This window comes from Indicator indicator, chromosome 9, assembly GCF_027791375.1.
Source record: "Indicator indicator isolate 239-I01 chromosome 9, UM_Iind_1.1, whole genome shotgun sequence".
In the NCBI taxonomy this organism is placed as follows: Eukaryota; Metazoa; Chordata; class Aves; order Piciformes; family Indicatoridae; genus Indicator; species Indicator indicator.
The window spans coordinates 17,453,453-17,466,497 of record NC_072018.1 but is presented as its reverse complement, the minus strand read 5'-3'; the positions used below and the strand labels follow the sequence as shown (position 1 = coordinate 17,466,497).

General features: G+C 42.4%; 1 protein-coding gene across 4 annotated transcripts in view; it reads left to right on the top strand.

Annotated features, from left to right (window-relative positions):
• Positions 1-257: 257 nt before the first annotated feature.
• The window catches only part of GCLC (glutamate-cysteine ligase catalytic subunit), a 32,820-nt gene continuing 20,032 nt past the window's right edge, over positions 258-13,045 (top strand). For 3 of the 4 annotated variants that reach the window (XM_054383519.1, XM_054383520.1, XM_054383518.1), the window contains exons 1-2: positions 258-551; positions 12,323-12,435. In XM_054383519.1, the coding sequence (XP_054239494.1) occupies positions 402-551; positions 12,323-12,435 (263 nt within the window). In that variant the 5' untranslated portion in view covers positions 258-401. Of the gene's footprint in view, positions 552-12,322; positions 12,436-13,045 lie in introns of those variants that run through there. The other variant, XM_054383521.1, reaches the window with a different exon arrangement.

Sequence of the window (13,045 nt, the reverse complement as noted above, 5' to 3'; positions counted from 1 at the left end):
TCTCTGGCGTTGGCTTTTCCAGAGCCGCTTCTTACCCCGCCAGCTCTCGGGAGCGCTGAAGTGAAGCCGCCACTACCTCCCCCCTGCCGGCGGCCGACTAAGCTTACCCGCTTCCCGCCGAGGCCGAGGGCCGCCCCGCCGCTAGGCAGCGCCTCAGCCCGCTCGCGGTGGGAGCGGGGCGGAGCCGGCCAGCGGAAAGTGCTGAGTCACGGCCTGACGCGTTACCGACGTCAGTGGGGCACCGGGCTCGGCTCCGCTGCTGCCGCCACGGCACTGATCAGCAGAGCGGAATAAAGCAGGATAGAGCAGAGCGCACGGCACAGTACGGCACCCTGTGCCGCGCAGGCTCCGCGTTCCTCTTCTTCCCATCGCCGCTGCTTTCCTCTCCGTCGCGGGCCGGCATGGGGCTGCTGTCACAGGGCTCGCCGCTGAGCTGGGAGGAGACGCGACGGTACGCGGAGCACGTGCGGAAGCACGGCATCTTGCAGTTCCTCCACATCTACCGCGCCCTGCGCGACCGTCATAAGGACGTCCTCAAATGGGGTGATGAGGTGAGACCCTAGCGCTGAGCGGACCGACACGGCCTTCCGCGGCCTCCGCGGCCCGAGCGCAGGTGCCGCGGCGATGGCAGGTTGGGCGCCGCTCCGTTCTGGTGCAGCACGGGCCCAGCCCGCCGTGGTGCGTGGAGCGGCTAGGTCCGCTCCACCGCCGTTCATCGGCGAGAGGGGAAAGTTCAGGCTGCCCGGCAGGGCTTTGTTTGCCACAGACACGCTTTCACTCTCTCGCTGCCTCCGGTTGCGCAGCACGGTTTACCCGGTATTACCGTGTGATTTTCAAGCCCTAAAACAACTTTCAGTGCTTCCATCAGGCATCTGTAAATCCGCCTGAACAGCCTGTCCGGAGATGTGTTCCCTGGAGCGGTGATGCCTGGTATCCTTTCCCTTAGCGTGTTTATTTTCTCTGTAAGGGTGTCTGATCACAGCACGTGTATGTCAGAACCGCAAGGTAGTGGCAACTCAGCCTCAGAATCCGTTTTGGGGACGGAAATGAGGGAAGCAGGGACTGCATATCGGCGGGTGGGCTTAGCAGTGTCAGTCTTCTCACCATGCACCAGGTTCCACCATGGTCCTGGCTTGCCCCTGTGGAAAATGGACCCACCACATCGTGGTTCACCTCAGAGTCTTCCAGGCATCCACTGTAAGTTAGCCCACCTTCTGAACAAGGGTGAGGATGATCACTCAGGTCCTGACTTGAATTTTGTTACAGGTGCTTTATGCCTGAGGACTGTAACTTTATTTGCAGGTCTTACACATTGCCATGCAAACCCATACTGGTTTGTGTCCAGCCTGACAGCACTCAGTGAGGTGCAGAGGCTCCTTCCTGTATTGATCAGTAGGATTTTGCAGGGGTCCTAGCTTTCCGTGGAGACAGGGAGCAACTTCACATATGCTGCACTAGAAGCCATCCTTGATCATAGTGCTGGTGTGGTCCAGTGTTTGTTACTTGGAGGTGTCTGGTGTGTGACCGCAGGGAAGTTAGAAGACCAGTGTGGGAACTTGGTCATCACGTCTCTGTCTCATGCTCCTTTTGTTTCTGAAAGGCACTTGTGAGAAAACTTTTTCTGGGTGATGATAGTAGCTGTTTACAGATGCTCTTTGCCAGATGAAAATGCTGTTTCAGTTGCACCTTGAGAAACCTCATCTCTTAAAGTCATCTTTTAAGGAATTACTGTCATACTTCACCGTGATGAGCAAGGCAAGCAAGAGGAGTTGGGGGCTTGGCAACTAAAATCTGTCGAGTGAACAGAATGGTGCTGCCAGCATGTCTGATTTACACCACAGAGTTTTGCAGCCAAAATGATAGGCACTCAGGAAATGTAAATACATCTATGCCTGTCTGGTGTCTTTGTGTTCCTACATCTCTTGTATGAATGAAGTATTCTGACAGAAGGGCCTTGCAAACACTCTTAAGTTCAGAAATACAGACAAAGCAGTCTCCCTATTCCTCTGAGACTTAGCTTGAGGGGTTTATCATTAATCTTTAAGATGGGGTACTCATTTTTCAATGGGCATTACGTTTTAGTTATGCTTGCCTTGTCAAGGCAAGGGTTAGGGTTAGGGTGAGATTTCACAAGGCATCTAAGGTTGATCCGCTAGAGAGCTGATTCCCTTGCTCTAGGCTCGTATTTCTTCTGCCTTCCTTGTTACTGGCTGTGCAAATTCAGGATGTTAGCACACCAGAAAACTCTTCTCCCATTCAGTTTTTTAGGATGGTTCATTTTCTCAGCAGAGCTTCTGTTGTTCCCCTGCAAGATCAACAAGTTCTGCTTAATGTGAGGAAAGTAACAGAAACGTGTGGAGGGAAGGGGCAAGCAGAACCTGCCTCTGCAGCACCTGCAGCTACTCACTTGGGAAACTTAGCTGTATGGTGGGACTGCACCCCAGGAGCCTCATTCTTCCTTTGACATGGGGACTGTACTGAAGAAAGTATTTCATAGAATGAATTATGTTGGAAAAGACTGCTGAGATCATTGAGTCCAACCGTCAGCCTAAGACCACCATGGCCATTAAACCATGTCCCAAAGTGCCGTGTTCACAGGTTTCTTAGACACATCCAAGAGACACTGATTCTACCACCTCCCTGGGCAAGCTATTCTAATGCCTGACCACTATATCTGTAAAGAAAGTTTTCCTGATTTCCAATTTGAACGTCCCCTAGCACAGTTTCAGGCCTTTTCCTCTCATCCTATCACCTGATACTAGGGAGAAGAGACTCACTCCTACCTTATTGCAACTTCCTTTGGTAAGTGGTGGTGCGTTATGTTTAAGGAGAGTCACAGTCTTCTGTCATGCCCAGTGTGGCAAGAGACAGAATTTAAAAGCAGTATGATTACAACCACAATAGTGAAAGGAGGTAAAAGCTGGTTTTAAAATGCATGTGAACATTCAAAGGTCAGGTAACCTGGTTCATCATCTGCCTTTGATTTTAGCAAATGGTAATAAACTCAAGTATGGCAGCTTATTTTTATTCTACTGCATTATGCAATTTTACTTTTTTTTGGTCAACATAGCACAGCATTTAGGGGTGTGTTAATGTACCAGATACTTGTTGCCATTCTGCTCTTGTAGAGCAGAAAACATACCCACTTCCATAACTTATTTCATCTGTGCTGTAGGTAGACCAGTGGAAAAAAACAGTAAAACTGGGGGGGGGGTTAATTTTTTTTCTTTCAAATATCTAGTTATTAGAAAGAGGTGCCACATGTACATGTAGCTTAGATGAATCAACAAACTAATTGGACAATTTTCATGAAAAGATATTTGTGCACTTTGACCTTCATGTATAAAGTCATAGCCAGAGGGAATTTTATTGTTTTTAAAACCTCTAGAAGATACAAATCAAGAATGAGGATGACAACCCTTGCATGATGGTAGAGGTGAAATCAGAATAAATAAAATTACTTTTGAGTTTGAGAGACCGTGTTTGATGAAAGACTTTTTTTTAACTTCATTTTTGAGATATGGTTATGCGTTTTGTCTTTCACAGCAGGCACAAATACTTTAAAGATTATCCCCATCTAGCTGATACCACTGTGAAAAATAAATCTTTTGTTTGCTTCTGAGTATAGAACTATCTTTTGCTTTGGATCTGTTTTCAACGGGACTCCACTTTGCAGTGTTTACTGTAAGACTCAAGAGTGCTTCGGAGGTCCTTTGAGGTGCTTGTAACCACCTAGGGACCCCATTCCCTGCTCTCCCAGGGAATGAAACTGAGGGCAATTGCTGTATGCTTTCTGTTTCTTGTGTGCCAGACAAGAGTGGTTAGACTAAGTGCTAACAGATCAAGATGGTGGCATTTGTTTTGAAGGGAGCGAGATGACATCATAACTTGCATTGCAGGCTAGTGTTCCATAGTGCTTCCATCCTCCCCTGTGTAAAGAGCTGGAAAGATCAAAACACTGGTTCTGCTGCTTCTTGTGAAGTCATCTGTCTTCTTGTTTGAAAGGTTAGTAGAATCAAGGGGTTTCCCAAACAACTTGTCTCTTTTGAGAATGATGGTTGTTTACTCTGTCTTCCACAACTGTGAAATCTTTGCAATGGTAAAAAAAAAAAAAAACAAAAGGGGGTGGGGGTGGGCAGCTCCTACAAATGTGAGATTTTAAAAAAATCTTTGAACCTGCGTTCACAGGTAAAGGCCCTTGTGTCTTTGTCATCCTTTTGTCTTGTTTGAAGCTGACAGTTGGCCTCCCTGTTTATGTTTGGTTTCTCTGGACTGTGAAAAATACTGAACTCGATCTCATTATCCCTTATCAAACTGCTCCCTATTATCCTTGTCTTAATGCCTACAAAAGTTGGACAACAATTAGATTTGTTGGCAAGACCCAGTCATGCTAACTAGTATGATCACATGGTCTCCTTGTGTTCTCCTCTTCCTCTCCCATCCAGAAAGGTAAGCTTATCTTTGGGTTTAGAGAGTAGTGCTCATTAAGTTTATTTTGCAGCAGATGTAAGATCCTGGAAGTCTTCAGTACTGTGTGTTAAAACTGCAGTACAGTTAGCAGGTGCTATGTGAAGTAATTACTTTTTGCAGCTTGGCAGATGTTAGTGGTACCAAAAGAGTTTAAAGGGTTTTTGAGAGTAAGGCAAAGCCTATTCTGCTGCTTCCCAGCTTTTGTCCCAAAAAGCTCTTTTCTGTGTCAGTGCATTATCAGCTATCCTGTGCTGTTCAGTGCCTCAACTGCTGATTGCATTCCTCTAGCTGACGGATGTTGCTTAAATTTCACTTTGCAGATTAATGTGGACACTGGGATCAGACAAGTGGAATGGCTGGCCCTTGGCTAGGCTCACTGCCATGGCTTTGTGCTGAGTGTGCACATGAGTGTTCGAGTCACAGCACTTCACACATAGCTGCATGGATGTATGTATTCACTTGTGTGTGTAATGATTGTCTTCTGCAGTCTGCTTTGCTGCTAACTGAGACAGGTTGGTTGTTCTCCAGGCTGAACACCTATCTGGACTGGGAAAAAATAAGAGTTGGGGAAAAGGAAAATTGACAGAGAGAAAGAAACCCTAAAGAGTAATGAGGAGCAGCTACAGCATATGAAAATGTTGAGAAAGGCATGCTGAAGGGAGATCTACTTGGAAGGAGGGGTGTAGAAAGCATGGGCAAAATATGACAGTTTTACTCAGCTTTGCTGAGTGAATTTGGACATAATGACCCTTTTGTTATGTATCAGTCTTACTCTTGTCAGTATCAGGACATAGCACACAAAAAGCATCTTCAGCTTTTAGAAAGTTGTTTTCTTCATGGAAACTTGTGAATGAAACTTGGCCTTAATTTAAAGTAGGTTTGAAAATTAGTTGCATGAGGCAGTGTGAAAACTGTGCCACTGCACTGTTTGCTAGTTGAAGTTTTCCTGATGTGATTCTGGGAGCTTGGGTGTTTTTATGTTTTGGGTTTTTTTTCTGCCTGTAATGTATCTTGCTCTTCCTTAATGTTCTTTTGGTCTTTCTCCTATACTTTTGATTCATTCTCCTCCCTGCCCACTAGTTTTTTTAATTATACTTCATAAATAAGTTAAGTGATAACTAAAATGAACATTTGATGTTCAGTACTTTGTGTAAGAAGTGAAGCAGCCTTTCTCAGATGCTGCAAGAAGAGAGGCCAGAGGTTTTCTACCGGAAGGGTTACTGCTGATTAGAAGATGCATGACTCTTTAAAGCTTTCTCCTTTTTCCTAATGAAAGGCTGGGCTGTGAAAAGAGCTGCTTTTCATTTTGAACTTTTCTTCCCAATGACCTAGCTATTGCATTAATGTCTTGCTGCAGTTTACAGCCTGAATGTTTTGGGGTTTGTTTTTTTGTTGGGGTTTTGTTGTTGTTGTTTTCAGGGGAGTAGCAATGTGTAAATTATTATGATCAGTAATAGTATGTTAGTCTGCAGGTCTTCAGACTGGTGAAGTGACTGCTGCAACTTTAGGAAATGCATTTGGGCTCAGATGCACACAGTTCAAGACTCCTTTTTGTCTATCACTCATTTAAAACTAAGAACAAAGTCTAGAGTGGTTTTTTTAACAATGGTATATCAAGCTCATCAGATGACATTGTTGTTTTACTGATGGCCAAAATGAGGGTTACTGAGAGATGTGTGTGCATGGAAACATTCAGATAGACATAAGGATTGTGACTGATCAAAGCATCAGCAGATTTGGAGAGCATCATGGTGTACAGGATAGGTGGTGTTCTTTTTTCATTTTGCAAGAAGTCTGGCTAACCTAATGGAACAGAAAAGCAGCAGATGTCCTTTTAAGATAATTACTTTACAAAGCCTAGATGTCCTGTGGATCAAGATGCCATATGATACCTTTGAAGCCAAGACAGACACTTGGGAAACAAGAACAGATACTTGATTATGGTTTCTTTAAACTCCATTTGCTGCAAGATCTATGCGTCTCTGTCCAAAGCACTTAGATAATTGTCGAGTGACTCCCAAGGTTTCTTTAATGTTCATCAGAAACTTTGTAACTAGCATTTTATTGTGATTCTGTTTTATCTACAAAATATACAAAAATCAGTTCTTTTATTTTCTTGGTTGTAAATAATAGATTTTCTTTTTTTAAAAAAATTAGCAAAGTCATGATACAGACTTGTCATCAAATTTATGATGATCTCACTTTGTACAGATTGCTGCAATACACCAGAAATTGCTTTGTTTTAAATCTTTTTTTCTGGGAATCTTGTGTTTATAATAAAGCTAATATAGGCTGGAATTCTTAGAAAATGTGGTTTGGGGTTTTGTTTGTTTCTCTTGTTTCTTTTTTTTTTTTTTTCATTTGAGCTCATATCATTTTAAGACAATCACTTTGAGTCTCCCCCTCCCCCAGCAAAATTCCACAAACAGAATGCATTCTTGAATTTCTTTCATGCAGGAATTCCTCATGATGGCCTCCTGCCAAATGCCATATGTGGGATGCCTCTGAATGGAAGTTGTCTTAATCGATGCACTCACTCCCTTGCTATGGAGGGGGAAGCAGCACTCGTGAATGATTTGGTTATTTTTCACGTCTGCTTATTCAGCCTTTCTCACTGAGCTTAAGCTGGCTAAATAAAGGGGCAATGGCATTATTTGTTTACCAATATATTTAGTGCTTCCTTTAATATGTTTTATAGCTGCATCTGCTCTTGGTCATAGCAGTGTTTCTGTAACAGGGTCTGAAGGTATGTTGTTAATGCATCAACTCACCTGCTGGACAGCCTTGAGTGTCTACATGCAACTGCAGAAACAAGCACACTATAACTTTTAAATTTTGAATAAAATGGGTACCCTCAAAGAGTTGCCACATTTATTCTTTTCCTGGATGCTTTGATTGGCAGTTGGAACTACTTTTTCTGCCTGGCTTGAGGCTTTCCTTGACATGAAGGATTAAACTGAACTACGGCTAAACCATCTAGCTCTCAAAACATGCATGATGTGTTAACCTCACCTGATAACTGATTATTTTGCTTGAGCTCCCTCCCATTCAGTTCTTCCATGAGCAGGTGGTAAGATAGATGTAGGCTGTAGTACAGCACCACTGACCTACCTGTCAGCTTTGCCTCTGGATGTGTTGTGCATGTGACAGTGTGGGATTCTCTGGGGTTTGTAGTGAGCTGCTTTTTCAAAAGCTACTTTTTGGAAAAGCTGATTCATGGAAACCAGCTTGGAGGGGGATTTGTTTGTTTTGGGAATGTTTTGTTGCTTTTTTTTTTTTCCCTAAACAAGCTGCAATTTGTCATAAACGGTGACCAGCTCCCATTGATTTCCTCCTTTCCAATATCAGATCTTAATAAGAGGAGCTTCAATTTTCTGCTGTTTGTGTATTTCTAATAAATATTCTCTTCACAGTGAACTTCCTTCTGTGGATGTCAGCTGAATTTCTATGATCTTGTCATGGGATTGCCTGCTGTAATTCCTCTTTTGCTAGGACCTTCCTCTTGTTGTGCATGTGCCTTATAACAGTATGAGAAAGGGTGAGTCAGAAGGCTGAGTGCAGGAGAGTTTTTGTTGGTGGTGTTTGTTTTTTCATCTTTCTTTTTGATTCAAGAGGCAACTTAGAAGCTTGTATCATCTTGTTTCACAGTTGAATAAATGGTATTCTACTGTTCCATAAAAACATTTAGCCTATGTGGAATAGAAAATAGAGCTGTGCCAAAAATGCATTGTTATTTTCTGGTTTAGATCTAAAAAATCGTAAGTCAGTATGTTAAAGTTGTCTTTGCAGAAATCTGAAATTAACATTATAGTAGTCTTTTCTTCAATTGTATTAACCTCATGTACAGCAGTTAAAGAAGAGACACTTTGTTCTGTAATGTGCCACATCTTGTTCTTTAGAAGGATGCAAAGGGTTATAACCTCTAGATTTTAGTTTTCTGTAACCCAGCTTCCTGGTTTGTGAACTGTGCAGCACAAGACATCCTCTAGTCACATCCTATCACATGCAGAACAAGAAAATCTGCAGCCCTGTTGTTAGCAATTGGGAGAGGGAACAGGCAGAAGCACTTAACTTAGCTGAAACTGGCTGTGTTGACTGAGATTAGAACCCCAGTATCCTCATTGTTTTCTTTATTTATGCTCATCTGTAACATGGTGTAGAAGTTCCTCATTTCTTGCTTATTTTCAATGTGATAAAACATCAGTTTGAGGTTTAGAACATGGTTTCTGTGCATTGGTGTCATATAGAGCTGGAGATGGTACTTAATTGGATGGACCATTTCTAATCTGCTTGATCAAAATAAAGTATTTTATTAAATACATTTGAATCTTGGTTCTGCTGCTCATGGCAGGTTTTTGAAGTAACTTCCATGGTAGAGAACATCCATAGTAATCTCACGAGACTGGCAGTGCTCAGCCTCATCCCAGTACACGGTTTGGGAGCTTGCTGGCTAGAAGCGGGATAGCCAGCTTCCATAGCGCTGTCAGCCTTTCTTCCTCTGAACTTTGCTCCCTCAAGGCTTAGTCTCCTGTTTGTAGGCCAGTAAACCTTTCATTAAAGGTGTGTTACCAGCTGGTTATTACTGTGGCTCCATGTTTTATCACAGCAATGGTGAGAAGATAACTACATTTAAAAAAATTGAGTAATACGCTCCACATCATTAGAAGTGTGTGTACCTATGTACAAAATCTGCTTTTTCCATCTTGACTCTGAAAACTTGTGGCAGAGGTTCTTTAATGAACAGTCAGATTATTAAAACTTTTTGCTCTCCCATAGACTGTCATTTTAATCACACTTGGTATTTTAATGATGCATTAACTGACCAGCACTTGTATGGGAGAACTACTTAACTACTTTTTTTTTCCTCATAATGAAGCTTAATAAGTAATGAAAAGGGCTTTGTTTCTTTGCTTCTGGGAAGAAAGTTTACCTTGATTTTTATCTCCTACTGTATACATAAATACATGAGGCATACTTAATGAAAATTCTTACATTAAGTGTTATGGTGGCTTTTGGTAATAGTAAACAAAAACCATGAGACCTGACTTGGTGTTTATGAAAAAATGGGAATTTCTGTTAAAGCTCCAGAAGTGAGGGAAAGTGTGTATGAGGAGACTGCTAACAGTTGTTCCAGGTACATGTAGCAGTGGAAGGAGAAAGAAACCATCACTGCAATCACAGTTTTTTAAAATCACATAATGGTTTAGGTTGGAAGGGACCTTCGAAGATCATCTAGTGAAACCCCTAAGCTTGAACAAGACCATTTTCCAATAGATTAGATTGCTCATTCAGCCTGCCCTTGAACACTTCCAATGATTAGGCATCCACAGTGGTGGCAGATGATCGTGGTGAAAGGGGAATTCAGGGAGCTGTTTTTCACAGGGAGAGAGCATACAGACTTTTTATTGCTTTCCTCTCAAAAAAAGCTTCTTTTTAGATCTTTCTTCTTAAACTATTTTCCTCTGTTATATGAATCTTCTCAACACTTTCCTTCTGTGTTTGCCAAAGTCCAGATTATATACTTAACCTGTGTTTCCATATGCAGGAATGTGTTGTGGCAAATACTTGGACTATTGAAAGGATTTTAACATTTACTCTAGAGCAGAAGAGTTACTCGGCACTATTAGAAATGTTTTTTTCCTAGTGTACTTAGCATGATGGTGCTATATCAAATGTACAAGGAGAGGTTTTGATATTGGAAAGCAGACCATTGCTAAGCTGGTATTTGGGCAGTGATACTACATGCGTCAACTTCGGTTCTCCTTGTTCCTTAAAATTCTTCCCCAAGGGTCAGTTGATTGATATTTCTTAATCTGTAAGTAGTGTGCTTTGTGCAGAAACAGTATATGTAATTACGGTCAAATAAATGAGGCACTCAAATGCACTGATCTATACTCATGGAACGACCATCTTTCACTTTGCCACCAGGCAAGTCCAGCACAGCAGTTTGTCTTAAGCATGGAGAGTGGTTTAGCTCTTCCCCAGCTGATGGACTCTAAGGTCAGAGAATCACAGAATGTCATTTGTGGCTCTTTTTACAGAGGCAAGGTCCAAAAGTTGTCAACCCCCTGAAATTTCCTTGGTAGCTGACTGTGGCAAATAACTGTGGCAAGTGAGGTAATGCCATTCTGGATGCTGTCCTTCCAGCAAGCTAATGGTGCATACTCCTTCCCTACAAGATACAGCAAGGGAGTGGAGCTGATATGGAAATACTCTCTAGATGCAGTGTATCGCAAGTCAGTAGCTGATAGGAAGGAAGCCTGTAAAGAATAGTTTTTCTTTGTGTGGGCTCATGGAGATCTGTTATTCTCAGATTATCTGCTTTTTAAATGCATTTAAGTTTGAACTTTTTTTTGGCTTGCTCTGGGTGGGTGGATGGATTTGGAACTTTTGCTTTGCAGTTTTGCTGGCCAAACTCGTTCCTTTTCTGGTAAGGTGCTACATCAGACAGAGCTGCACTGTTCCATAAGTGTGTCTGCAGGGAGAAGCTGGGGGGTTGCCTCTTGTCCTCAACAGCCTTGCAGCATGCATTGACTGGAGGACAGACATGTGTAGGCTTTGCTGCAAGGTGAGAGCCCAGCTGGGTCCAAAGTGGCCACCTTCCTTACCCTGGCAGGGTACGCTTTCCTACCCAGCTCTTAACAAGGCTGCTTGTCAGCCATCTGCATCAGTAGTTGACCTGACACTTATTTTGCTGCTTGCTAGCAAGACTAGTTAAACCTGGGGAGAAAAGTCACCCTGGAGAGCTTGGCAAAATGGTGAGTTATGAATGTTGGGTGAAACCCTAGATATTTGGCTTTTGGGCTCTTGAAGCTCTGCCAGGCATGCTGGTGCTTGCAGTCTGGCTGCAATTCTCTGAACTTTATTGTGGATAGAAAACACGTAATAAGTCTACAAGTGACATGCTGAAATTAAATGTAAAAATGTATGAACTCTGATTTTGTTTCTCTCTTTCTAGCTGCAGGCTAAATGTTTTTATGAGCTTAAATTAAATTCTTTAAGGATGCCTATTCAGTCAGTCCTTCTGTTGACAAGATACTCTGTGGATTACTTGGAATTGTTGGCAGACATCTGATTTTTTTTTTTTTTTGTTCTCTTGTTAAAATTAATGGCAGATCTTTTGTGTGTTAAGGCAGCTTTGAAGATTTAGTCAATGTTTCTGGAGGCAAGAGTAGCAGTTGTTTCTAAAGCTAGATGCATAAATGCATTATATTCAGTGCTGCACTTGGATTATGAAGTGGTTTGATTTCTTTGATTTTTGCTGCCTTGTCTTAAAGTTTCTTTATGCTTTTGGCTTATTTTCTTTTGTGAAAATTGCAATGTGGTTTATGGAAAAATTCGGTGGCCACATTACCAGCTCATTGCAGTTACATTTGGAGAGGAATTTTTAAGATGCACTCATGTAATGGTGGACCAGTGTTTAGCTTTTGGGTCTCTGGAAAGCATCTGCAGTTCCTTTGCCCTCTCTTCTGCAACCTGTCCACACAGGTGGAATGGTGGGAGGCAAGACATGCACTAGGCTTAATGCACATTCATGCATCTGTCTGTATGACTTGGAGATCTGTGCTATTGTGTACTTTCTGTAGTTTGGGCTGGGTCTGAGTGATTTTTCCCGAGTGCTTTTCCAAAGTAGAAGGAGAGGATTCTGATCAAGATTAGATAAGCATGCAGCAGTCTTGTGGTATCATTTGCTGCATTTGTAGTCAGTGATGGTTTTTAAGCTTCTATATAGATAAAATTCATTCGGCATATTTTTACTTTTTCTTTCCATTTGATGCTTAACATTATGTACCAAGGTGTTTCTGTGAACAAACCCTTACCATTTAATTATTTTGGTTTTATTATTTACTAGGTGGAATATATGTTAGTAAAATTTGACCATGAGAATAAGAAAGTGCGCTTGGTGCTCTGCGGTGAAGAAGTTCTTCAAACACTGCAAGACAAGGGTGAGAAGGTAAACCCCAAGTGAGTAGCTGTTTCCTGGTTTGGGTTTTTTGGGGGGGTGGTTTGTTTTTTTGTTTGGTTGTTTTGTGTTGGCTGGTTGGTTGTTGTTTCGGGTTTTTTTTCCCTCCTGTTATGATACTCTGCAGTGTTTTGTAGACCTGGCTTAACTTTGAAGTCTGCATTTGGTAAAACTGTAAGCCACAGATACTGATATTTTTAGATAAAGCTGGGGTGCAGGAAGTGAAACATTTTGATCACATTTGCAGGCAGCCCATGCACCTTTTGTGTTAGTGGCATTAAAAAACAGAGGGTGTGACAGTAAGCTCTCGGAAGTTACAGCTTGGGTATTTGTTTTGTCTTGCTCTGGCTTTCTGTCTCTGTGTACACAGTACACACTTCCCCTACTCCATAAAGCCTAGGGGTGTGTGCACATGACCCTGTGTCCCTGTCTGCAGGAGCAAGTGAGGGCTGTATGGGGAGTCTGTAGGAGTGCTCTCCCATTTTTGGCAGAATTAGGAATGTTGGTGTAAGAATGGCAGGGCAGTTCTTCCCTGTCCTCTCCCATGGAGTAACTGGATTGTATCCCTGCTTCAGCTAGCCAGAGAAGTGTGAATTGCGTGGCTGGGAAATA